This window comes from Mus caroli, unplaced genomic scaffold, assembly GCF_978045245.1.
Source record: "Mus caroli unplaced genomic scaffold, Mus_caroli_1 scaffold_8, whole genome shotgun sequence".
NCBI lineage: Eukaryota > Metazoa > Chordata > Mammalia > Rodentia > Muridae > Mus > Mus caroli.
Window position 1 is genome coordinate 115,826,452 of NW_028227263.1, and position 27,535 is coordinate 115,853,986.

Consider the following 27,535-nt stretch of genomic DNA (forward strand, 5'->3'; position numbering starts at 1 on the left):
AAAAGGCAGCATGAGGGTGCTATCTTAGGCTATCTTCCTAGACAAGTAGTTCTCAGCTTCTGACCTCACTGACTACTTCATTCATTCATTCATTCGTTCGTTCATTCAACATGTGCTTCTTAGATAGAAATCTGTGCTGCCCCAGGTAACACTGCCCCACCCCCACAGGTAACAGGCAGTCTCTAGTTATCACTCAACTGTGCCACTGAGTGGTGCCAGGATGTGGAGGCAAGAGAGCATAGCAGGGCATTTCCAGCCTGGTGTGGGCCCTGTCCTTGGACATTGGTGGGAACTGGATCTGGTAGCACAGGCCTATCATCTCAACTAATTGAGAGACTGAGGCAGGATGATCACAAGTTCAAAGCCATCCTGGTCAACTTAGTGAGACCTTGTTTCAGAACAGACACAGCATCAAGTTAACCGTGGGCAGGAGGTGTAACTGGAGGCCTCACTGTCAAGCTGATCCGGGTTCAACCCCTAGCACTGAAAAGAAAATTTTTGTAGGGTTTTGAAATCCATGATCTAAAAGCAGTAGTGATGCCAGGCATGGATAGTGCATGAGGCAGGGGGGTGGGAACAAATTACCCCATATCTGAGAGAAGTATTTGCCAAACCCAGAAGTGGAGGGAGTTGGGGGGGGCGGAGAGCCCCACTATACAAGTGGCCCTGGCGGTTGCTAGCTTTAATTTGCATATAGACAATTGATGCTAATTGCAAGTCATACTTATCTACTCATTAAAGCTGCTTCCTGAAGTTTTCTCCTAGGCAACGGGGTTTTAGTGTGGAACAGCATTTCCCAAAATGGGGTGCCTGAGGTGATCTGGGTGCCGAGAGGAGGGAGCCGCTGCCTCTTAAATGGATGCGGCTTTCCTTAGGAAGCGGCAGCCCACCCCTGATCTCACAGACACTGCCCTGGACCCTACGGAAGATGAGATGGATGGAAGGGCTTCTTGCTTTCTCCTCTTTTGTGTGTGCGGTGGGCAGTGGTGTGGGGGGAGGAGGAGGAGGACCTGTTTTTGAGATTGGACCTTACTCTGTAGCCCTGACTGGCCTGTAACTCAGGAGATCAGGCTGGACTCAAACTTGTGGTAGTCCTCCTGCCTCTGCCTCTGAGGTGCTAGAAGTATACCTAGTTGCCACCACACAGTGTTAGAAATGAGATGATTTTAAGAAACATTCAGCCAGCTGTAGTGATCCATCCCCACCATCTCATCCCAGCACAGGGAAGAGCTGAGGCAGGAGGGTCTGTGCCAAGGACATGAGCCTCACACACACACACACACACAGGACACACCACATACATATATACCACACATACCACAGACATATCACATACATACACACAACACACACGTAGACACACCACCCACACACTACATACATACACACCATAAATACACACACAGCACATACACAGACATATACCACACCACAAACACACACACACCACACCACATACATATACACCACACACACACACACCACACATACCACAGGCATACCACATATACACACACATAACACACCACACACACACACCATGCATACCACAGACATATACACCACAACCACACACATACACACCACACACATAACACACCACATACATACACACCACAGACCTACACACTGCAACCAGACGCATGTGTGAGCGAAGGTGGTGTTCCAGTCAGTGCAGCAAGTTGGTGGTGTTGTCCCACTGCACTCTTCCCTCCCATCCCTTCTTCACGTTTCCATGGATACGTACATATTCCCCCAGACCTCATCCAGGAGACCCCAGGCACCTCTGGCATCTGCTGACTACACTGCCCCTGGTAGCAGACAACCCTGAAGCCCTCAGCAGCTACTGTTGTGGGTCTGGTCCTTGAGAATGTCAGACAGCGTGGTACTTGAACGCAGCACCCAGTCTGCACAGGCCTGTCACAAGAGCCCCGTGCCCTGTCTGCACCTGCCCAGCACTTGCCATTTATTCATGAGCAGGTGCATGTGTGCCAGGCCCAGTGTTGGCTGGCCCCAGGAAGACAACAGGCAGATGGTAGCAAAGTCATGGATGAGCTGCAGCAGCAGGCATCCTCAGAGGAGGCTGGCCAATGTCTTCAGTCTGCAGTGTCATTACGTGGGTGCTCGCGTTGTATTTTGTGTGTGTGTGTGTGTGTGTGTGTGTGTGTGTGTGTGTGTGTGTGTGTGTGTAAGGGTGGTACGTACAAGGGGGTGTTGCTGGGAATCAAAGTCAGGGCCACGCACAGTCTAAACCCCACAACCCTGGCTGTGGATGTTGACCTAAAAACAAAACAATCCAGACCTGGTGACACAGGTGGTGCTAACCCCAGCGCTCCAGAGGCCGATCCAGGATTGTCACTTATGGGCCCGCTGAGGCTACAGAATGAGACTTGCCTGAAATCTAAAGGGCAGAAGAGAAAGATGGGGTTATAGAGAGGTTTCCCACAAGTAGGAGCTGAAGGTACAAAGGGTGGGGCCCGGGGAAGAGGGTTGTGCTTCATGTCACTGAGCACAGGCCCAAGGGGCCAGCGAGGTCACTCAGGCACTCCATTACTGAGTATGGATTTGATCCCAAGGGCTAAAGAAAGCCAGGAAAGGTCTCAGCAGGAGGAGACAGACGGATGTGTGCGGCTTCCAATTGTGTGTCAGCGTACATAGTGTACCATGCACGAGAACGTCAGCGGGTGGCATGATGAAGTCAGTACTTTCCTTATGCCTTTACGTGGGTTACAGGAATCAAACTCAGGTCGCAGCCGGGCAGCAGTGGTGGCGCACGCCTTTAATCCTAGCACTTGGGAGGCAGAGGCAGGCAGATTTCTTGAGTTCCAGGACAGCCAGGGCTACACAGAGAAACCAAAAAAAGAAAAAAGAAAAAAAGAAAAAAAAAGGTCTATGGGGTAAGACAGGAGGTGGAGTCCCAGGAAGGGTGAGGCTAACTCACTCAGAGATGGCACAGGCCTGGAGCAAATGTCCAGGGGGTGAGGTGAGCTCTTCCTGGTTGCTGTAAGTGATGAGCACTGGCCACTCTGGCTGGAGGGGATCTCAGACCAGACCAGACCAGACCAGCTCAGCTCTCCTCGACAGTGCTGTTCTAGATACCCCCGTGCTCCCGGAAACAGAGTCCAGTCCTCCTTCACGGGGCTGACATTCTGCTGCAGAGAGGAAACAGATGGACAGACAGACAACAACCAAGTGAGACACAGATGGCAATCAAGGCTCAGGAGGGAAATAGGCAGGCAGTGTCTTGATTGGCAGCCAGACAGCGAAGGCCACCGTACCTCGCCGGCCTGCCTCGCAGTACTCTGGAAATGTCTGGTGGCCAGGAGACTGAGGTGGATCCCCAAGGGAAGCGTGGCAGGAGGTGTGAGTAGCACGGTGGCAAGAGGGCTGCTCTAGCAGGCTTACTGCTGTGGTTAGAGCTAGCATCTGGTCCTGGAGGGTGTGAGAGCCAGCGAAGGTGGCTGAGCCCCTAATCTGACAAACATTTTTCTAAAATATCACTCTGGGGGCAGCCTGTAATCACAGCACTCAGAGACAAGAAGAATGTGAGCGGGAGGCTGGCCTGGGCTAAACAATGAGATCGGTCTTTAATTTTAGAGGAAAGGTGGGGCACTCTAGTCTTCTCTGAAAGAAGCAGGCTGTTTAGGGAAGGCAGGACAGAGCAGAATTTGAAAGCTGCCAGGAAGAGATGAGCCTGGCCACGCCCAGAAAGGCCCCACCCTCTTGCCTGGCCCCAGCTCTTTTCTTCAAAGCCCACAGAGCCTGTATCTGTTTGTGCAGGTCCGTGACTGCAGCTACTTCACAGATATTAGCCCACCCCACCCACCCCAGACATTCGTCATGGGAGCCCAGCAGCCAAGCTCCCTGCCAGGTGCTGGCGCCCGTCGTGGGCACCTGAAAGGCCCAGCAAGCGCAGGCACATAACTACCTGACCCCTAAGCAGTACACATGCCAAAATCTTTCAGTTTCCAGAGCAATTTGTCAGTCAGCTAAGGGGATCTGAGACTCTGTTCCACGTGGAGCTGACGCAGCTGGGCGTTCCCAGCAGGGAGGAAGCACGTGGCTCTGCTTCCCGGGCTGAGCTAGCAGTCTCCGAGTCTGTCTGGGGATCCATCTCGGGCACAGCCCTCAAAGGTAATCTGGGGATCTGCCGGGGCCCACCCTGCCAGTGTCGGAAGACTGGAACCACACATGATAGATCTGTCAGCAAGGGGGGAAAAACCCAGACTATTTTCCTAGAATGCTAGGGGCTGCGGGAGTGCCTGAGATCTGTGGGCAGAGGGGCAGTTCAAAGGCCCTGCGGTAGAAACATTCCTGGGTATTTGAGGAATAGCATTGTGTAACTGCTAGAAAAGACAGGCAGGTGGAGAAACTGAGGACACAGGAGGTGGCAGATGGAGTGGGACCTGTGGGGGTCTCTGCCTGTCTGCATGAGCCAACACCACAAGGAGTTCTGGAGTGTCGCACATTTCCACAGGGTCCTTGTGGCTGTGGGGAGAACACGGAAGGCAGGTAACCCTGGAAGAGACAATGGTGGCGATGCTAACGGGTGGCACTTGGTGGAGGTGACAAGCAGTGATGGACGTAAGATCCAGGTGAAGTCCATCATTCCAGACGCTTGGGTCACAGCAGGCACAGAGGAGGATGGGGGCAAGATGGGAGTGAGCCAGGTGGCCTGCAGCCTGCCCCCCAACCCCGCCCCAGCTATGTGGGCATGACATTACTGCCTGACTGCCTTACACTGAACTCCTTCAGGCCCTTAGTCTCTGAGGCCCAACTTCCCTTCCATTAGATGGGACAATAATGGGTGGCCCGGCTGGACAGTGTTCCATACTTGTAATCCTAGCACTCAGGAGGTAGAGGCAAGAGGGTTAGGAGGTCAAGGTCATCTTCAGCTACACAGCAAGCTGGAGGCCAGCCTGGGATACACGAGTTCCTGTCTCTAAAACCTTGGTGATAACAGTAACATAGCTGTGGTCCAACCAAGGTTATGTGGGCATAGTGAAGCCGCTGCTGCTGTGCTTAGTATCTGTCTATTGTGCCTTTCTCCTGCCGGTGATCTTGTTGAGTACGGAAGAAAGCTTGAGGCTGCTCGATCCCATGCATCACCATAAGGAAGCTATCTAAGCTCTCCCAGCCCTAGTGCCCCCACCTGAAATACAGCATCGGTAGCTCCTGCAGCAGGAAGTGCCGGGTGCTTTATGGGGTGCCGTGTGGGAAACGTTTAAAACCAGGCCTGACCGTGTCCAGGATCTTTGAGGTCATCCTTGTCACTGTCACCCAGGACCGCCTGCCAGCCCCTCAGAACCTGGACGGCGCAGTAACATGTCACAGCCTCACGAAGAAGCCAAAGGGCCATGGCTAAAACAGGGTACCAGTGCAGAGTGCACCTCCCCATGCCCCTGCCCTGTCTTAGCTGGAGCAGGGTCATAGCCTCTGGACAGGCCACCCCCATACACTTGTAGCTTGAAATCGCCATCAGTGGGTCATTTCTCAGAACACAGACTCACAAATGGGAAGGGACAAAGCCAGTGCACACATGAGACACGGGCATCCTTGCCTATCTAGGATAAAGTCCAAGTCTTCATCCACGGGCCTCACATCTACACATGCCACATTGAAGGGAAGGTCTTCCGAGATCACCTCTGCAGCTGAGGTATCAGGTTGCCTCCCTCGCCTTTCTACCTGGAACTCTCTGTGTGGGGTCCAATTTCACTCTCCTGCATCCTTACGTTCCCATCACAGCCAACTGCAGAGCTAGTACCCCCTGCACACTGCTTGGGGGCATCTTCTGAAGTGGTTACCTGAACTGCGCTGAAAGCGTGTCACATGTAATCCAGTGTGGGCATCTGAAATCGAGTTTGACAAAACACTCATACTTTATGCGGTTTACACTGGTATTTGGGGGGTTTCTTTGGGGGGAGTGTTTTTGTTTTGATACAGGTTCTGATGTAGTTCAGGCTGGCCAAAACCTCAGGGATTTAGCCAGAGATGATCTAGAACCCATGTCCTTTTGGCCCTGCCAGTCAAGTGCCGGGATGACAGGCCTGAGACACTATACCTAAAGAGAGTGAGCCATTAGAGTCCTCAACTTTAAGAAAAAGATGCTAAGGATGTGTTTTTATCTTTAAGTGTGTATATCTGCATGTCAGTATTACATGTGACCACAGGTTCTCGTGGAGGCCAGAGCCATGCGAGCTCTTGGGAGCTGGGGTTACAGGCAATTGTGGGGAATCAAATTCAGGTCCACTGGAGGAGCCGGAAGCTCACTTAACTTCTCTTAGCTCCTATCTTTAAAAAAAAGAGAAAAGAAATAAGTTAATTTGCAGTTAGAAATGGTGGCACATACCTATAACCCCTGTTATTATCTCTCGGGAAGTTGAGGCGAGAAGACTGCTGTGCATTTCAGGCCAGCCTGGGAGGTGGCGTGAGACCTCCTCCAAAACAAGTCTCAAGGAGAAAGATTTGATCCCTTGGCGCTGCCATCGGCTTTCCAAAGTTTGGTTGCAGTAGATAGCGGGAAGCTCCTCGTAGCAGTTCAGCACGATAAAGAAATGAGGCCAACGGCTCAGTGCGTCCTCCTGCGCAAACCCGACAACCTAAGCACAAAGTGGGAGGAGAGCCAAGTCCACAGAACTGTCCACCTCCACACGGGGCCCCTCCCCAGTGCACACAGTGACAGTAAATTGATTGTCAAGTTAAATTAAGAGTTGGTTATTGCGGCAACTCACCCCAAACTCCCGCATGAGTGACCCTCTCTCTTTGTCTTTGCTTCTGCAGTGACATGGGCTCCAGGGCCGGCTACCCCACTCAGGTTTACAAAACAGCTAGTGCAGAGACTCCCCGGCCCTCCCAGCTCTCTCAGTGCAGCCCCTTCCAGCTCTCCACCTCCGTCCCCAAGTCTTTCTTCTCCAAGCAGCCTGCACACAACAAGCATTCAACAGGATGGAAGAGGACAGACGAGCCCCCACCACGGCCACTCCCCTTCACTGACAGCAAGAAGTAAGTGCCACCACAAGACACCCGGCCATCTCTGGGACAGGGAAAGGGTGACTCTCTGTGCTGTTCTATACCCTGGATTTATGTCTGTGACCAAGACAGGTGACAGAGACCCCTGTTCCTAGGGAGCTGACAATTAAGTTGAGATGACAGGAAGTACAGTAAGGAACTGGGTTTGAGTGTGGTGGCACGCGGCTGTACTGTCAGCACTCCCGTCCCTGGGGAGGCTTGCTGGTAGTTTAGATGGGACCCAGGGGTTGGACATGGGTCACGTGGCCTACACGGCCCGCACTTTGTACCCACTGAGCCATCTCCCTGGCTGTTTGCTTGCTTGCTCGCCTTTGAACGTATTCGTTTGTCTGTATGTGAGTTTATGTGCACATGGGTGTGAAAGCCAGAAAAATGCATCCTCCTCTCTTGCTCTCTGCCTATTGCTCTGAGGCAAGGTCTCTTCATGGACCTTGGCCTCCCATAGTCTCTGTTAGACTGGAATCCAGCACGGCACCATGATCCTCCTCAGAGCCGGGATTGCAGGAATGGGCAAAAGGCCTGGCTTCATAGCTGCCAAAGGCTGAACTCTGGTCCTCATGATGGTAGAGCAAACACTTTTAAAACTGCTGAGCCATCTCTCCAGCTCTGTATACAGTAAGAGATAGGCAGGGAGTGGGGGTCTGTGCAGTTAAGAAAGGGCACTGGTACTAAGGCATAACTTAGTCGATTTCTTGTCTAGAATCCCCCAGTGAGGGGCTGGGGGCGTGGCTCAGTGGTAGAGCCCCTGCCTAGAATCCCCCTACCTTTTAGAGGGCAGTTCTCTCCTTCCTCCATATGTGTCCCAGGGGTCAAAGTAAGGTCCTCCAGTTTGGCAGCAAGCACCTTTCCCATCTCTCTAGCCTTTTCTAAATGCATTCATTTATTGAAGGCTCACAGCAGCTCCATTGGTTGAGGAGTTTCTGGCTCCCTCCATCTGTTCCTCTCAACACCTTCTTCCTGACCTGGATGGGGCTGTTTAAATCCGTGGGTGACACAGAGCTTGGGGGAAGAAAAGCACCAGGAGACAGAAAATGGTCCCGGGAGGTGTTAGCAGGCTCCGAGAATCCAGTTCACACGTCTCGCTGACAGACAGAGGGGACTCTGAAAACTAGAATCTGGTCATTCGCTCTCCTTACAGCCTCCAGTCACCCCACCCCACCCCACCCCACCCGAGTTAATGTTGGAGGCTCAGACACACTGGGCATGCTCTGTACCATGCGCTGTGTACCACCCTCCTGTACAGACTCCTGCCAGATCCTGCCTGCTCCGTCTCATACCTCCATCCTTCACTCTGCTCCAGCTATGCTGAGCTTCAAACCTGATGCGTGCCAACGCCACCCCAGGGCCTTTGCACTGCCTCTAAATGTCCTGGAAGAATCTCCTTCCGGGTAGTCTCAAGCTAATGCCACCTGCTCAGACAGGCCTTTCCAGCCTGGGTAGGCGAGCCTCCACTGTCACTGAGTGTCCCTTCACTGTGATCTACTTCACATTTCTCCCACTGGAAGACAAGTGCCACTGTCCTCAGTCACGAGGCACTTGTGACCTACCTCGCACACACCAAAGTAGCTCGGTCAGTAAATGGACTAGCTATGGATCTCACTTGATTCTACAACTCCAGTAAGCAAGAGGTCCCCCGCTTTTCAGTGCAGCCAGAAGATCAAACCCTGCAGAGCCTCATCTGCTCCTGTGTCCTGTGGCTCCTCGTGTGCCCTCTTGTCTTCTTGTCCCCTCCTCATGGGTATCACGCCCTCTGCCTGGAGCTCCCACTCACCTCACCTGCTGTGTGTGGCTCTGTAGGCCCATTGTACTGAGGGACACAAACTGACACTGTAGAAATGGATGTCACAGTTCTGGAGGGCTCTGCGGGGTCTCCCACTGGAGGGAGGGAGAGTCTGTCCCAGGGCCCTCGCTAGCGCCCTCTGCTTTCAGGAGGAGCTGCTTCACTTGGCAGCACGCCGTTCATCTTCTTTCCCTCTGGTGGGGCTGTGGTCGCCTTTCCCCAGTCTTACCAGATTATCATCCACCCTGGTGGCTTCATTTCCACTTGGTGATCTCCCCAGAGGCCCTGTTTCTAGGTGGGATTGCATTCACACTGGCTTCTTTTCTTATTCAACCTAGTATTGTTTTCATGCTAGATGAGCACTCTACCCATGTCATGATCTGGCTCTCTCACACACAACACACACACACACATGCACGTGCGCACACACTCATGCACACGCATGCACACACACCCCTTTTTCCCCCTGATGCTGTCAGTGGAACCCAGGACCTTGTAAACACTAGGCAAGTATTTTGTTCTCTGAGCTGCATCCCCAATCCTGGTCTTTTGAGACAGAAACTTGCCCTGCCTCTGTCTCTGGAGTACTAGGGCTGTAGTGTGTTGCCACCATGTCTGGCTACAGATATATTTGTTAAAATCTAAAATATAAAAGACTGACTAAGTGTTTTATATTTTAAGATTTATCTATCTTATGTGTATGAGTGTTTGCCTATATTATTCTATGTGCACTTTGTGCATTCCTGGTGCACATAAAGACCAGAAGAGGGTGATCCCCTAAACAGGCAGTTCTGAGCCACCGTATGGGTGCTGGAAACTGAACTTGGGTCCTCTGCAAAAGCAGAAATTTTTCTTAACCGCTAAGCCACCTCTCCAGGCCTGACTTACAAAGTTGCTGGGCGAGGCGGGGCCATGTTTTATTTTCCAGAGTTCAAACCCAGGGCCTTGTGCGTCCTAAGCAAGGTCTTCTCTGCTGAGTGCATCCCGGCCGTGGAGCTTTTGACTCAAACTCCCCCTGAGCATCTCAAGATCATGACCTTGTCACTTAGAAACTCTTGAGTCATCTAACCCAGTTTTTCAGAAAACACTATTTTTGACTCCTGGCTAAATTCCTTGAGTTCAGACAAACTGTCACTGAAATCCGACACTGTTCCTTGGGTTCAGGCTTGGTGGTAGAAACCTTGCCTTGCCTTGCCAGCCTGTCACAATCCACAGGCCTCTGTAAAGCATGAGGCCCCACAAGGGTCATACTCTGTAACTAGCACAAGGAACATGGCCTGCCAGCCAGGCTTTGCTACCTAGCCCCATACCTCCTGGCAACCCCACAAAAGGGGCCTTGTTCTTACCCCATTTCCCAAAGGCACCATGGTCCCCAGTGAGACAAGGCCCAGCAAATTCAAGACTCAAACCGAGGGCATCTTATCTCTCAGACTCAAGCATGGGGACCACATACAAGATGGCGTGCTCCTCTTCTGAGAGAAATGTCCTGGGGAAAACCAATGCCCTGTGCTGAGGCACACACTGCTTGTTGATGAAAGATGATGAGCTAGAGAGAAATAGGCCCTGTGTTGTAGGGCCTGAGCATCTGCCACAACAGGGGCACCATGCTGGCTCTGACCAACAGCTCTTCCTTCACTCTGCCACCAGAGGGATGGCAAGGGATGGGCGCCCACCATTGGCTGCACCTCAGGGTCATCTCTAAAATGGGGTGGTGGTAGTTCCTACTACAGGGGTGCTGTGAGGGCTTTCAGGGTCATCCCAAGTCTACAAGCACAGAGTGGCTGGTGAAGGACACTCTATGCCAGAGGCATGGGGCCAGAGCATGGCAACCTTCTCTGCTATAAGCTCCTGCGTCCTCCACCTCAAAGGCTGAGCCAGCTGAAAGACTAGCACTACCTCACAGCTAGGTGGCTGTGTGGCAGGGAACATAGTTCAAGTTGCCATAGCCATACTTGAGCCTGTCCTCCAGCGTGCAGCCACACTGATGCCATGCCCCTCAGCGCCCCACTAACATGCCCGACACATGCAGAGTTCAGGAGCATAGGAGTCACAGGTGGCTGTGAGCTACTGTGTGTGTGCGTGTGCTGGAAACCAAACCTGGTCCTCCAAAGGGCAGCAGCTTCTCTTAACTAAGCCATCTCTAAAGCAACCCCCTCATCTTCCTTCCTTCCTCTCTCTCTCTCTGTCTGTCTGTCTGTCTGTCATTACTGTTGTTTGAATCTCTCTTTATTACTGTTGTTTGAAACTGTCATCATATGGGGTACAGAGTAATCTGCTCGCCTCCCAACTATAGACTTTTAATTTGCCCAGATAATTCCTTCCTTGTAAGGGACAGAGACAGCATACCCCAGGCCTGCAGGGTGATTTAGGCAGGATTATGGCCCGACAAGAAAACCCACGACCCTCTCTGCCTGCCTTTGTTAAAATTGCAATGAAATACAGAAAAGAAAAAAAAAGATGCAGACTTTAGAGACTCCCGCAGCCGAAAACATCTCACTTCTTTTCTGGGCTCAGAGACTTTTCCTTTCTCCAGTAACAAATGGTAAAGGCCAGGCGCCAGGCTGCTTTAGGCTGCTTATGATGGTTGTTGTTGTAACACATGCTCGTGGTAAAATAGGCTCACAGTTCAGAAGGGAGAGCCCCATCTCTCCACCACTCAGTGTGACTGCTGCTCCCCAGAGGTGCCCATCAGTCCCCATACTCCCAGGAACCGTGTTCTGTAAACAAAGTCTATTTCCTAACTCAGATATGGGCATGTTTCAAAATATCATAATAGTCTTTCATTGTCAGTCCATCTGTGATATAAACATGACAGTCAGAGTCAGGCATGGTGACTTATGCCTCTCACCCAAGCAATCAGGAGACCAAGGCAGGAGAATAATGTGTCCCAGGCCAGCCTGAGCCACTTAACAAACCTTCTCTCAAAAGAGCCAAGCAGAAGAACAAAGGAAAAGCAGGGGGCAGGGGAGCCGGCTGAGGCGTAGTGTTGGTAGTGGAGTACATGCCTAGCACGCAGGAGGCCCTAGGTTTGATCCCATATTCTCAGAGAAGTTAATTAAGATAAGGGCTGGGGAGATGGCTCAGTGGTTAAGAGCACTGGCTTCTTTTCCAGAGGGCCGACAAGTCCACCCTTTATAGGTACCAGGCACACAAGTACAGTGCACAGAAATACATGTAGGCAAAACATACATATGCATAAAATTAAAATTTAAAATAAATTAGGTATGGTGGTGTGTGCTTTTTTTTTTTTTTTTTTTTTTTTAAGATTTATTTATTATATGTAAGTACACTGTAGCTGTCTTCAGACACTCCAGAAGAGGGCGCCAGGTCTCGTTGCGGATGGTTGTGAGCCACCATGTGGTTGCTGGGATTTGAACTCTGGACCTTCGGAAGAGCAGTCGGGTGCTCTTACCCACTGAGCCATCTCACCAGCCCGGTGTGTGCTTTTAATCCCAGTACTCTGGAGACAGAGGAAACTGGGTCTTTACATGTTTAAGGCCAGCAAGACTATACAGAAAGTTTTAGAATAAGAATATCCAGGGCTACAGAGAGAGACCCTGTCTCAAAAAGGAAAAGAAAACAAAAAACAAAAAAGAAGCCTATGTTTATGGGATTGGCTTTCTTGACTTTTGTTTGCTTGGTTGGGTGTGTGTGTGTGTGTGTGTGTATGTTCATGTATCTGTGTGTTTCTATGTGCGTACATATGTTTGTGTGAAGAGGCTGTGACCAAGGCAACTTCTAAAGAAAATATTTATTTGGGGCCTACAGTTTCAGAGGGTTAAAGTCCATGACCACGGTGGTGGGAAGCATGACAGCAGAAAGGCAGGCCTGGTGCTGTTAACGGTGCTAAGAGCTTACAACCACTAGTCAGAAAGACACTGGGAATGGAGAGTCTTTTGAGACCTCCAAGCCTACCCCCAGTGACACGGGTCCTAATCCTTTCCAAATAGTTCCTCAGCTGAGGACCTAGTATGAGCCTCTGAGGGCCATTCTCATTCAAACCACCACAGACGGAACAGGCCTTGTCTGAGCCCACGGCAGAAGCAAGCAGGGCCGTGACTGAGATGGCAGGCCTGTCCTTTCCTGGGATCCCTTTCTGACCCCAGTCCACTGTGGCCCAGTGACCCCAGAGGTAGTTCTGGAAAGCTACGGAGACAGAGCTGTGGGTCAGCATGCCATAGAGTGAGAAAGACAGTGACCCCCGCTTCCCACCACCCTTGGGATCAGAAGGCCACGCCTAGGGTAGCAGCAGTTTGGCCTCAGGCCCCTGTGGTATGGGGGAGTGTTATCCATGTGACAGGACAGGAAACACCAGAGTTTCTAAAGAAGGGGTGATGGGGTACCCCATCATTCTTGTCAGGGACCTGCTCACCTCTCCCCACCCAGCTCTCATGAGCCCTGCCGCCCACCCATTCTCTTTACACACACATCAGGACCTAAGACTGGCTAGCCATCAGCCCAACCCCCAGGGTCCCATCACAAATCCGCAGAGTGGCTCTTAAGTCTGCAGTCTCACAGTCTGTCCCTGGCTCCTCCGCCTGGCGTCACCACCTCACAGCCTCAGCACTCACTCACTCACTCTTCCACCTGGGTGGACTCCTCCCTTGTCTCCTCCAGATTTCACCCCTTCACCCCACAGAAGAATACTTCCAATTTCCATTCCTCTACCTAACCGTATTTGCTTCAAAACAAGTCTCTGTCTCACACATGGGCTCCACTCTGCTCACTTGCCTACAGTCGGTCCCCTCCTGCAGGTGGCTCTGTAGTCCCTGCCTGCTGTACCACCGCTCTCTGCTCTCTGTGTAGGCCCAGTCAGAGCAGGTTCGCAGCACAGTGAGTACAGAGAGCTAGGTGATATAGAGGAGGCCCGGCCATGTGGTGGTGGCCCTGAGAAGCGGCTTACAGCCCTCTGACTCCAGTGTTCTCATGACAGGCAGGTGGACACCAACGCAAAGAACGTCTTTGGTCAGCCACGGTTGAGGGCATCCCTGCGAGACCTCCGGTCCCCACGGAAGAACTACAAGTCGACCATCGAGGACGACCTGAAGAAGCTCATCGTCATGGACAACCTGGGGCCAGAGCAGGAGCGGGACCCAGGGGTGCGTGCGGCTGGCGGCCCAGGGCGAGCGGGGAGTAGGCGATGCTCTCTGCCATGCCTCCAACCTTTGCTGTCTGCCGGCCCTGTTGGGGGTGGGGGGTGCAAGGAGGGACAGAGCCAGGACTCAAGCCAGCTGGAGAAGGCCCTGGTGACCATGGGTCTCATTTCTTTCTCCCAGAGCCCAAAAAGAAAATGGTCCTACCCCCTCTTCAGATCCCAGCCACAAGCAGAAAGAGCTCCCAGAAACAACTTAGGCTCTCATTCACCAAAGACAGTGAGGCCAAAGCGGCAGGCTCTATGGTCCCTCCATTGCCCTGCCTGCCCCTCATCGTCAGGCTGGCGGTCTATGGAAACCTAGACAGCTCTTCACTGGGTATTGTGGTACATACCTGTAACCTGCAGGAGACTGAAACAGGAGGATCTCAGGATCTAGGCCAGCCTGGGTTATTTGGTTTCCTGAGACCATATCTGAAAAGAAAAGGCATGTACAAATGCAGTGATGAAATGCTTATATAAGCTTACTGTTGGGGGATAGGCTCAGAAGCCATGGGCACAGGTCAGGGGTTGGGAGCCCTTGGGGAAGCTTTGACCAGAAAGAGTATAGAAATGGATGCTGGGTGGACAAGAACTTGCCAAAAATCCCCTGAGGCCCAGGACCACAGCCCAGCATGCCAATCCATTGTCCTACCCTGTCTTGGCAGCAGTCCCCCCAGAAGAGCCTGCAGCGGACACTGTCAGATGAGAGCCTGTGTAGTGGGCGCCGGGAACCCAGCTTTGCCAGCCCTGCCAGCCTGGAGCCCGGCCTGCCCAGCGATGTGCTCTTCACCAGCACCTGCACCTTCCCCTCCAGCACACTGCCCGCCCGCCGCCAGCACCAGCACCAGCACGCCCACCCACCCAGCGGGGCACCCAGCACCACTCCAGCCACTGGCAATGGCTTCCCAGAGAAGAAATGTGAGCCTGGGCATCTGGGGGCTGCAGGTCCCCCTGGGGCTAGGAAGTGGGGCACACTGCAGTTGGGAGGCACCTGGTGGTCATATGTGGCCAGGCCTTGTGAGGGAGAGAAGGGTGCACAGGTGCTCCAGGGAACCTCAAGGAGTGAATATTGCTGGCCAAATGCTGGGTCACCTGAGACCAGACACAGTCAGCCCCCTCCCACGCCCCCATGCCCAGAGACAGGTGTTTACATTCTCAATTTCCCAGCGACTATGCCTTATCATCCTCCCTGCTCCCAGCTAAACGTCTCATTTCCTGAACATTTACTTAGTGACCCGACTTCCCCAGATATGCCACGCTTAGTGGGGCTCCTGGGTAAGAGTCATCCACACCTTTATTTCATCCAGCAGGTATTTATTGACTCTGCCCCATAAGTTGGCCACTGGAACAGCCATCTCCTGACACATGTCACATCTCCTGACACATGTCACTTGGAGGTTAGAGGAACATGAGTTTGAGGCCAGCCTAGAATCCTAGCAAGACCCATCTCAACTAAAAAAAAAGAATGACTGGCAAAGCAGCCAGAGCCGCACAGATATGCTCCGTGAGCCCTTCTCATGCCCGGACAGGCTGTGGCTACAACAACCCCGAGCTCACTGTGGACACAGCCCATACAGACACACTGGGGGCTGTTTTTTCACTTGGGGCCTTTGTTTGAGTGTGTCGTCCTCGCTGATCTGGAACTCACAGAGATCTGCCGGCCTCTGCTTCCTGAATGCAGAGCCCTGGGATTTTAGGCCGGACCCATCACACCTAGCTACCTTTCATACCCATCCTGGTAGGAGTGGCAAGCAGCCTCACTTCTGGTGTGTGCTGGTCACTGCTGGTGTGTGCTGGTGGGAGCTGGATCAGGTCGCTGCTCGGCCTTTAGAGTGTGTTAGGAAGTGTATGGCAACCCTTATTTTCTAAACTCCAGATGTGTTCTGTGCCAAGGGTTTCAGTTAGGAGGTGGTGTCCCCACATCTTCTACATGGGAAGCCTCTGTACCTCAGACTTATGGAGGATAAAGGGAGTCTGCGCTCTCTTGAAATGGCCATCTGTCCCTTAAAAGTCGTCTGCAGTAGCCCGGTATGGGGAAGCATGCCTGTGATCTATCACTTAGGAGGTGAAAGCAGGAAGTCCCAGAGTTCAAGGTCAGCCTCATCTGCACAGGGAATCTGAGGCCAGCTTAGTCTAGTGAAACCTTGCCTCCAAAAGCTAGCAGTTGTTCAGTCCTCCCATGGCACCCTGTCCTTGTCTCTGTGTCCCTGCCCTGGTACTCTGAGGCTGTAACTCCTTCCTCAGGCCACGCCACACACAGCTGTGCTCTAGGCTGGACTTCCTTCCCTGCTGACAGCATCCCCGCCATCCCTTGGGGCTGCCCCCATGCTACCCAAGCTTACCTTTGCCTCCTGCCTCTACTCTCAGCCTTGATCACCCCACTGGCTCCTCCTAGTACACAGGACATACCCAACATGGAGCCAGAAGAAGCTGAGACTCCACCTCTGCCATACTCTCGAGCCCGGCATCCCTCCCCTCAGCCTGTCGGACTACAGAATCAGGGTTCTCCCATCCACCATGCCTGACCACTCTGCCCCCTGTTCCTGTGACAGCCTCATCCACTCTGGGTGTCTTCCCCTTTGGACTAGGAACACCTTAAGTCCAAGGCCTGGTAGCCTCTGTGTATCAGGCCTCGGCCTTACAGACATACCTCAAAATACCAGGGTTCTTTGATGGGCCATAAGTCCTGACGAGATCTGCCATGGAATTGTCAGGACATCATTGTACTGCATTGCTGTGGGGACAGCCAGATAGCCTGTCCACGCATCCCAGGGGTGGCTACACACCTCTTCAGGAGGGATCACAATACTTCACATAGTGACCACCAGGCTTGTCATTTCCCTGGCTCACCCCTGCTCTTTCTGAGCCACCCAGACCTCCTCGGTGTTCCACAAACCTCTGAGACTGTTCTACGAGAATGCTTTTCTCCCCGGCCTCTCCCTGGTACCTACCCACCTTCCATTGCAGAGCTTTGCTTTCAGGTCACCTCAGCAGGACCTCCCTGGTCCCATATATAGAAAGCCACCCACACAGACACCCAGCTCCCAGCGCCCATGCCCCTGTCCCTCCACATTGACTGTGTACTTAGCCGCCTCCCCATCTCCACCCTCCCACATAGCTGCCATCTCAGCCTCGGAGCTCTCACTGGCTGACGGACGGGACCGGCCTCTGAGGCGACTTGACCCTGGGATGATGCCACTACCGGACACGGCCGCTGGTCTTGAGTGGTCCAGCCTGGTGAATGCTGCCAAGGCCTACGAAGGTGGGTAGCCTCCACCCAGCCACTCCTGACCCTGAGTGGTTATCTGTTCCCAGAGGATGACTAGAGGGCCTATGGCTTTGCCCGGACCTCATGCCTGTGTTCCATAGTCACGGAGAACAAAGTTAAAGCCTTTCGTTGTCATCTGCTGACCATGCAGCCCAAGCAGGTGACCTTTTGATCACCTGCTACTTGGTCCACGGAAGGAGATCCCTCACCAACCGCCTGGGCTATATAATAATGGTCGTGTGAAAAATGGGCCCAGAAACCCTACACAAACAGTACCCTACTGAAAGCTGCATGAGACCCATCTCAAAAAAGCAAAAACAAAACAGAACAAACCCAGGCAGGCTAGCCTGATCTGTGTAGCAAGTTCCAGGACAGCAAGGACTGTAGAAAGACCCTGTCTCAAAAAAAAAAAAAAGTCCTGGTTGAGCAGTCAAATTACAGGTGAGAATTCTAAACTCAGTAAACTGAGTAGGACCAGAGTCCTTGCAACCCACCGGACAGCCCTATCTGTCCGAGATGCCTGTTAGCACTCTGGCCACCATATCCCCACCTCAGCCAGCAGAACAGAAGAGAGACGCCACCTCTGAGGGGAAGCCTTTACAGCTTCCTATTTGCCAGACCCTCAGCCCATGGCTGTGCCTCTTCAGACTGGGAATCGGGGAGCTGGCAGAGAACACGGGTGGGGTGCTCATGTACAGGACCCTGGGTTGTCTCGGCTTTGGTTTGCAGGGGAGAGTTGGGTTGGGTTGGTATAGTTTTGGTTTGGTTTATTGATTGTGTTTGTTTGTTTGGTTTTTGCTTTGATTTTTGGTTTGGTTTGGTTTGGTTTGGTTTGGTTTGGTTTGGTTTGGTTTGGTTTGGTTTTTTATCTCTGTGTAGCCCTGACTGTCCTAGAACTCAATCTGTAGACCAAGCTGACCTCAAACTTGGAATTCTACTTGCCTCTGCTTCCTGAGTGCTGAGATTAAAGATGTGGACCACCATCTTCGTTGGTTGGCCTGTCTGTCTGTCTGTCTGTCTGTCTGTCTGTCTGTCTGTCTGTTTTAGACAGCTATCATATAGCCCAGCTTACTCTCAAACTCTCACTATATAGCTCAGGATGGCCTTGAACTCCTTCCAGGTTCATCTGCTGAGAACTAGGATTATAGGTTTATACACTGGACCCAGCTCAGAATTCCCCAGTCTGGCCTCAGATTTGTGGTCCTCCTGCCTCAGCTCCTCCAGTACTGGAATTTCAGGGCTATGGTACCACCCCGACCTGGCCCAGCCATGTTAAGTATTTTGTAATTCTCAATGCCCACCCTCTCAGCCCAACCTGGAGTACCATTATCACATGGCATGTGTGGACTGATCTCTATCCAAAGAACCATAGTAGAAAAGCAAGAATGGTTTTAATTAAAATAGAACTTCTGTATTTGTGTCCCACATGTTCTGCCATCTAGCAGTAGCCCCAAGGATGTCAGGCTCACCCTGCCATCCCCACTACAGGGCAGGGTCAGGCCAAGCATCACTTGGATTCCTGACTTGGAAAGGGAGGGCAAGCAGTGTGGGCAGGACCAGATCTAAAAACTAGGAGCTCAACTGGCTGGCTCCCAACATAGGAAGTACCAAATGGGTTGACAAGGAAACCGGAGACTGCCGCCTACGAGTGATCTCCAGCTTTGCCTGTGAGGAGTTTTGTGACAAGCCATTAACCCCTCATGCCTCAGTTGCTCATCTGTAAAATCTCTCTGCCCCGGCAAGTTGTGAGTATTAGATGAACTTGTACTTGTTAAAGCGCTTACAAACCACGGCAGTGCGGAGATGAGCATCAGTAGAGCCCCTGTCTAGAATCCCCAGTGAGGGGCTGGGGGTGTGGCTCAGTGGTAGAGCCCCTGCCTAGAATAGATACAATATGTTCATACTGTAATATGAGCCCTATTAGTTCTTGTGAGTTTCTGAGGAATTTTGGATATTTAGCTCCTGAGAGCCAGGAAAAGCACAGACTCTCTGAGTCTCAGGGGTCGGCTTGAGCTCCATAGCAAGATCCTGTTTAAAATCTTCAGATCCTGGGGCTGGAGAAACGGCTTAGTGATTAAGAAGACTTGCTGTTCTTCCAGAGAACATGAATTTGGTTCCCAGCGTCCACACTGCGCAGCTTACATGCACATGTAATTCTGCCTCCAGGGGAATCTGACACTCTGCTTTGGTTTCCACAGTCACCCATACACAAGTAGCATACACTCACACATACACACACATGTGGCATATGCCCACATAGACAAAAACACATGTGTATAAATAAAAATAAACTTTAAAGGAAAAAAAAAGGAGCCGGGAGGTGGTGGCACATGCCTTTAATCCCAGCACTTGGGAGGCAGAGGCAGGTGGGTGTCTTGAGTTCAAGGCCAGCCTGGTCTACAGAGTGAGTTCCAGGACAGCAAGAGCTGCACAGAGAGACCCTGTCTCAAATAAGAAAAGAAAAAAAAAAAGGAAGTGAGGAAGAGAAAAAAAAAGACATCACAAGGAGAACACAAATTACGTTAGGAAGCCCAGCTTGTCAGTACACACACCTACGGTTAGAGCGCTAAGAAGACTGAGGCAGGAGAGTCACTGAGTTCACGGCCAGCCAGAGCAGCAAAATGAGCCCCGATCAGAGAAGGGTTGGTGGGAGGAGATGGGAGGAAGATGAATAGGAATTGGTAGGGAGAAGCCAAGACCGCCTACCTGCCCACCCGGAAAAACTGAATCCCCTTCTGCTTCTCCCTGACAGTGCAAAGAGCTGTGTCACTCTTCTCTCTGAACGACCCAGCCCTGAGCCCAGAGATCCCTCCTGCACACAGCCCTGTGCACAGCCATCTGAGCCTGGAGCGGGGCCCCCAGACTCCAAGAGCCACTCCCACCATGAGGTGAGTTTCCCTGGAAACACTGGGATCCATCTCTATCAGAGCTCAGCAGGTAGCACACATGCACAAGACAGGAGTGAGCAGGCACTGCAGGTCACCCGAGATGGCCCAGGACATCAGGTCTCAGACTTCCAACTTTGAGCCATTCCTCCAGAGTGTTCCCCCAGCCTCCTAGCTGTCTCCCATCTCTGTCCGTCCGTCTGCAGCTTGATCCCCTCTTTGGTGGATCCTCTAATGATGCAGACTTGCCCTCCACCCTCTCTGCACTGCTGGGCACATACAGACAATCTCAGCCTCCTGTGGGTACTAAGACAAAGCTCCACCCTCAAGAGAGAGGACAAGGAGACGGGCCGCTTGAGCATCTCACCCCAGCTCCCCTGACTGGATGCAGTGAGTCTGAGTACTCATACCCAGCAGAGAAAGCTTCAAGGGCCTCGCTGCTTGCATGAGGGTTACCAGGGCACTCGCAGTATCTGTGTGTGCTTCCCACAAAGTTCTGCTTGCCACTTGCTTAGTGGTGTCTGAAAGCCTTGTCTGAGGGAAATTGTGAGATATATGTATATAATATATAAAAATTATATTATATATATATATATCCCTTCACAGCCTAGTTGGTCTTAGGTCTTGACTCCCATCAGAAGTGTGAGCCTAGGCTGGGCGTGGTGGCGCACGCCTGTAATCCCAGCACTTGGGAGGCAGAGGCAGGCGGATTTCTGAGTTCGAGGCCAGCCTGGTCTACAAACTGAGTTCCAGCACAGCCAGGGCTACACAGAGAAACCCTAGTCTCGAAAAATAAAAAAAAAAAAAAAAGAAGAAGAAGAAGAAGTGCGAGCCTCTGAAGTTACAGAAAACAGGTGCTCTGGTTAAAGACTTTGGGGATCTGTGGCCCTTGGGCCCTCTCCTGGGTTTTACCCTCCCACCTCCGTCCATACTTATAGCTCCCTAAGATGAGGACCAGGAAGGGGAGGAAAAGAGGAGAGCCAGGAGGACCCAGCAGCCTCACTCAGCCCTTCCCCAGACATCTCCAAAGATAAGATCCAGAAGCATCTCTCGCACCAGCTCCATGCAGAGAGGTGCCGTCTGCTCGCAAGACCTGGGGCCGAGAGCGGCTCCACAGCTAGAAACCAGACAGTAGACCCCAGCCAGCCCCAGCACCTGGGTGAGCAGCATCCTGTGCATCAGCCTGGGTGTCCTATTCCGTAGCAACCGAGTGGCACGTTTACAGGCTGCAGAGGGCTGGACATTTTGTTAGACTGTGTTATCATCATTGATGGCACTCTTGTCTTTTGTCCATTGGCCCACCATGGACCTTATGGGCTTGGGATGGGCTCAGTCTGCCATGCTCACTACATAGCGGCTGAGCATTGAGTGAGTTCTTTGTATCTCATAAGTACACAGAGAAGGTTCTTCCTAAAATCACACAAAAACCCTGTCTTGCCGGGCACCTGTGTATTTCAGGGCAGCTGCCACCTAGCTGTGGCCTGGCCTGGTGCTTCCTCAGCCTGCGTGCACAGGCAGCCTGGGTCCAGGGGCAGGAGGGGACTGCCTCTGCCTTCCCTGCAGAGCTGCTCATCAGTCCCTTACACCCCTGGGCTTTCAGGAAGGTGAGAATAGACTTGTACTCCAAGTCTCTTCCAATTTTTGAGTAAGAACACTTCTCTGAGGTGTCAGGCATCAGGACTGACCCCATCCCTTGTCTCTCCAGCGAGGAGTCACCCCTGGATCTGACAGGCAAGGTGTACCAGCTGGAGGTGATGCTGAAGCAGCTGCACACGGACCTGCAGAAGGTGAGGCCCACAGTGTGCCTCCTGCCTAGCCCTCTCCCCCTGCACTGGGCAGCACTGCACCACACACACACACACACACACACACACTCACACACACACCTGCCCCTCTGCTCTGCAATATGATCACCAGGGGATTGAAATGTCAAGCAAGGTAGAGGAAATCGGCATGCAGGTCAGTTAGTAGAGTGTTTGTCCAGTGTGCACAAGGCTCTGGGTTTCCTCACACTGCCTGAGCTAGGCATGATGGCAGATGCTGTAATCCCAGCTCTTGTCATGGAGGAAAGACAATCAGAGACCAGTGCCATCCTCAGCTGCATACTGAATCTTACTGAGATAGCATGAGGGTAGGTAGGCCTTTTTTTTGTTTTGTTTGTTTGTTTTGTTTTTCGAGACGTAGGTAGGCCTTTAAGTAATTATAAATAATTACAAATTGAAATGGGAGGCAGATGTTGGCCATCAAGGGGGTAATGGCAGTGTAGATTATAGGACAGCCATGCACGTGGGACTGTGCAGCCAGTTAAGAGTTTCAGTCAAGTCTCAGTGCCTCACGTGCCTGGAACCCCAGCTCTAAGCAGAGCAGAGACGGGAGGGGTCACAGAGGCTTGCTGGCTTCTAGCCTGTCCAAGAGAACATAACCACAGGTAAAGGGAGAGACAAAGAAATAGGTGAAGAGTGACAGACATCATACACGCATGCGTAAATAAGGACATAAGTTAAAATGGGCAAACAAATGACTCGTAGATATATCTAGTAACTGCCATGCAATATTAACTTAGTGAGAAATAGTCCCGGCCTTAATCCTCCTGCCTCAGCCTTCCCATTCACTGCTGGGAGGCAGAGGCAGGCAGACCTCTGTAAGTTTGAGGCCAGCCTGGACAGCCCGGGATTACACAGAAGCCCTGCCTCAAAAAGACAAAAAAAATAAATAAAAAATAAAAAGAAGACAGCCCCTTGTGGAAGGGCACCGTTGTATCTGTGGCGTCCGTGCGCCCATCTCAGGGTAGAGGGGATGAGAAGAAGCAAGACTGGGGGAGCTTTACTTGTTTATATATTTGAGGTGATGCAAGGCAGGACCCAGGTTCAGATCCCACCCCAGTATTGAATGCTGCACACACAGCCTTGGCATTCCCTGCGCCGGGATGTCGCATGAGCTCGGGAGAGCAGAGCCCGCTCAGGCTGCGGCGGGTCTTGGTTGTTTTCTTCCAGGAAAGTGAAGATGACAACCATCCCGAAGGCTGGGGGGAGGTGGAGTGGTAGCAATGAGTATGGCTATCAAATGACTACCTCAGCCTGTCAGTGGTGGGGGGCATGCCTGTGATCCTAGCACCGGAGAGTCTGAGGTCAGCCTGAGCTACATACTAAGACCTTAACCCGCAGGCTTTCCAAACCACCTGTCAGAGTTGAGGCCAGGCCATGAGGTAGCTTGCCCTGGGTGGTTCATCTGGAGAAGCAGAGCTGGGATTTGAACCCTTGCAGACAGGCCTTTCAGGATCCAGTGGCTGTGGTCTGCTTCTGTTCTGTGCACCTCAGCCATCTGCCTTACTGTACCTTACTAACCCAGCCCTTTGCCCTCCCAGGAGAAGCAGGACAAGGTGGTGCTGCAGTCAGAGGTGGCCAGCCTGCGGCAGAACAATCAGCGACTGCAGGAGGAGTCGCAGGCCGCCAGTGAACAGCTGCGCAAGTTTGCAGAGCTCTTCAGCAGGGAGAAGAAGGAGCTCTGAGTGCCCCTGGGTCACCCCAGACCGCCCTGGCTGGCAGGCAGTGGGCTTCTGGTTGCAGGGGTGACAGGTCATCCAGCCATAGCCCCGCACCCACTGCCCTGCAACCTTCCTTTAGGGACTCGGGGACGCCGGGCACTAGTCTCAGGCCTCTCTCAGCTGCTCTCTGCCGCCTTGCAGGCCACAGGAGCGCCCAGTCCTAGGACCCAGCTGCCTGGAGCTGTGTCGGTGGGAGGGGCCCAAGAGCCCCTGCATGAGAACTATGGAACGAAGTGAGCCCTTTCTTTCCCCACTCCCTGACAGTCCAGGGCTCCTCTATCCCCAGTGTACTGGCTCCAGGTAGCATGGACATCACCCTCCGAGTCCCCCTTCCACACAGCAGCCAGGAGCACTTTCATAGAGTTTAAATTATTTTCCTGGGGCCCCAGAATGGACAGGACCCATTAGCACCCAGATCCACTCCTTTGAGAAACCCTATTTGTACAGCTAGGACTGTTTATATGATCTTTTTTATCAGCTTCTCTCCAAGCAGCCGCAGGCCCCTCTGCCTTGGAGCTACTGATCTGGCCAGCCATGGGATCCTCCTCTAGGACAACGAGGCCATTGCCCCCTACGCCAGCGGCTTTGAGGAGCCTGAGGACAGGGCTGAGGCAGAGCCTTCACCCCCTGTATGGTTGTCTTTTCTTTTACAAGTCTCCCTGGCCACACTCCATCCCCCAGTGGCCACCAGACACGCTCACTGTGCTCCCCGGGGAGCACTCACAGTGCAGCCCCCAGCCCCCAGAGATTCTCCAAAGGCAATAAGGGGCAGCTCAGTGTGGATCCACGCTGCTCACCCAGGAAACACAAATCCCCCTCCCCCTTTTTTTCCTTCTTTAAAAACAAACAGAAAAGAATATATATATATATATTTATTTTTTCATGTAGAGTTGTGCCGGAACACGTTTGAATGGCCACAGTCTGTGGATTTCCCCAAACCCTGTGGGCTGGAGGTCAATGCGAGGACTCAGAGGGATGTGGGGGCAGCAGGCGGCACAGTTGGCAGCGTAGATTGGACCCAGAGCCATAACTAGATGGCCCAGCCCTCAGATCAGGACTCATCACTTCTCTTTGGGCCCACGACCACACACAACAGGCACTCTGCTCCCGATGGGCCAGGCTGAAGGGCAGGGCTTGAGGAAAGGGTACCCAGAGCTCCCTGTGACCTGCCTCTGACCCTGGGGTCCCCCTGGTTGTGAGGGAGCAGCCTGCCATGCCCTCCACTCACCATGGAATGATGGTGGCAAACCAGACCACCCAGTGTCCTGAACCCTGGCCAGCTACTGTGATGTCTGTCTCCTGATCACCTTTCTAAAGGGTTCTCCAGCCCCTCCCCCTTCCTCTCCTCTCAGAACCCAACCTGGAGCCCCTCCCCCTCCCCCCAACCCCCTCCCTTCATTTCTTTCTTTAATGTGTCTTCTCATATCTTCAGACCATTCGAATCATTTTGGGGACCTAATCATGTACATTGACAGTTGTAAATTATAATTTTTGGTTTTGTTCTATTATTTTTGTAAGAATTCCTGCAAAAAAAATTATTTAATTTGAGGTTGATACTCTGTGTAATGACTGGAGATAGCAGGGTTTTTTTTCCATGTTGATTTATTCCATTTGGATTTTTGTTTTAATCATTCTTTATTGTCTTTTCCTCCCCCTCTTCCCATCCCTGTCTTGAGATTTCTGGCATGTTTCAGGAGGTTTCAAAGGAAATAAACGTTTCATAGAAATAGCTGGTGTGTTCTCCTGCAGCTGCCTGGAAGTCGGTGCTGGCTCCCTCCTCCTAAGCTCATATCACACTCCTGCTGCACAGCATACACTTACCAGCCAGCCTGTTTCCTAGGCATCTGACCGTCAGGATGTAAAATGTGCTGAAGTTAAAACAAGCTAGGGCTGCATGGTGAGCATGGTAACACAAGCCCTTAATCCCAGCGCTCAGGAGGCAAGGTGGGTGGATCTCTGTGTTCTAGGCCAGCTTGTTGTTGAGTTAGGGCTGCACTGTGAACCTGTCTTCAAAGGGAATGGGGGGTGGTCTTCTTTCGCCAGGTGTGATGGTTCACACTTGTAATTCCAGCGCTCTGAGGCAGGAAGATCCCCAGAGTTCAAGGCCAGTTGTGTTGGTACACATGGGGAATCTCAGCCTTGGGAGGCGAATGGGCTTCAGGAGTGCAAGGTCTTCCTTAGCTACATAGCAAGTTTGAGGCCACCTTGTGCTGACCGCAAGATAAGCGGTAATGAAGCCCATTTAAAAAGAAAAAAAAGAAAGAAGAAAGAAAAACTTCTGGCCCAGAAGTGGCTTTGTGGTTAAGAGCACCGGCTGCTCTTCCAGAGGTCCTCACAGCTCACAGCTGCCTGACTGCACACCCAAGAGACCCAGTGCCCTCTTCTGGTATATTTTTAAAAAACAAAAACAAAAAAAAAAAAACAACAAAAGCCAAGCAAAGTTAAGATAGCATGCGCTTTTAACCCCAGCAAAGGGAGGTGGATCTGTGAGTTTGAGGCCATCCTGGTCTACATAGTTCCGGGGCAGCTAGGGCTACACAAAAGTCTGTCTCAAAACGAAAACACGGGTGATTGCAGGTAAAGCAAGCACTGCCATGTTGGTGGGATTTGTGTGAAGCCTCTGGCCCTAGGCCTCCACCCGGCCCCGAGCCACGCCCCTCTCCATTCCCCCCCCCCCCCCCCCCCCCGCTTCATTTGTGTGCCCTGCCCCACCTACTCATCCCTCCACTGGGTCCCACCATGCGGTGGACCTCCCTCTGCCAACAGTGCAGGGAGTGGATTGCAGTGGAGAGCTGCCCGGGGTCCCTGGGGACCAGAGGTAAAAAGGAAGAGTCATCTAGCTAAAGGAACTGTCTCTCGGACCAACTCCTGAAGCCTCAGCCAAACTCAGGTTTTCTATGGCCCTCCAGGCAGGACAAGAGGGGGCAGCTTAAAGCTTGGGGTCCTGGGTCTGTGTCTCCCCGAACTGTGGACATCTGCGGGTGGGCGAGGCACCAGGCAAACTGACTTTGGATTCAGGAGTTGCACAGGAAGATCCTAAAGACACCTCCTGTGGGAAGTCAGCATCTCTGGACAGGACTGCCCCCATCCCATCAGCCGCCCTTGTGTTCTTCACGTCTGAGCTGAACTCTGATCCTCCCTCGCACCCTACCCGCACCCCCCAAATGTCTTCCGAAAGGTGTTTGCCTATATCCAGTGGAGAATCAGCCCTTGCAAGGGCTTCCAGCTACTTAGATATCCTCACTCGCCACCCTCCTCAGGGCCCCATCCAGCCCAGCCCTCCCCCCATCAACCTGGGCCAAGTGGGGGAGGGAACCCGGGAACAAACTGTTCTCACATCCTCTCCTGGCCTGGGAGACATACCACCATCTCCCAACACCCCACAATTCACACGCGCACCCGCACACGCACGCCAAGCCCTGACGGCGCCTGCACTGCGCCCCGTGGTCCCTTCCCTTTCTTGCCCCAGTTTTTCATGCCCCCTCCCCCACCTCTCCTCAGTCTGCCTATCTCTTTGGCCTCATCTGCCTGGCACTCTACAGATTTTGTTGTCTGTCCGCACCCCAACACCCTCTCTAAAGAGAAGGCTCGTGCTATAGCCCAGTATGATGTGTAACTAACTCCCCGACCTCCTGCCTCAGCCTCCAGTGTTGGGGTTCTGAGCCACATGGTGTGTTACCATCCTGGATGGCGGTCCCTTACGTTCTTTATTGCCTTCCAACCAAAAGTCTCGCTCATTCCCGTGTCTTTTGTCTGGGGGCTTTGCCTGTCTGTCCCCTTATCTCATTTTCTCCCTCTGACTTTGTACATTTTCTGCTTGTCTCTCCAAACAGCTGTCCACTTCTCCCTCCCCTGGTCTTGCCAAAGCCTGGCCTTTTTTTTTTTTTTTCTTTCT

The 27,535-nt window shown here is 52.4% G+C and overlaps 1 protein-coding gene across 4 annotated transcripts in view; it reads left to right on the top strand.

The window, feature by feature from the left end:
* Sipa1l3 (signal induced proliferation associated 1 like 3) overlaps positions 1-25,025 on the top strand; it is a 198,059-nt gene extending 173,034 nt beyond the window's left edge. For 3 of the 4 annotated variants that reach the window (XM_085841952.1, XM_085841954.1, XM_085841953.1), the window contains 7 exons: positions 6,781-7,002; positions 13,743-13,908; positions 14,609-14,861; positions 17,062-17,205; positions 19,964-20,099; positions 21,802-21,883; positions 23,461-25,025. In XM_085841952.1, the coding sequence (XP_085698078.1) occupies positions 6,781-7,002; positions 13,743-13,908; positions 14,609-14,861; positions 17,062-17,205; positions 19,964-20,099; positions 21,802-21,883; positions 23,461-23,604 (1,147 nt within the window). In that variant the 3' untranslated portion in view covers positions 23,605-25,025. The remainder of the gene's footprint in view (positions 1-6,780; positions 7,003-13,742; positions 13,909-14,608; positions 14,862-17,061; positions 17,206-19,963; positions 20,100-21,801; positions 21,884-23,460) is intronic. The other variant, XM_085841955.1, reaches the window with a different exon arrangement.
* Positions 25,026-27,535: the final 2,510 nt, after the last annotated feature.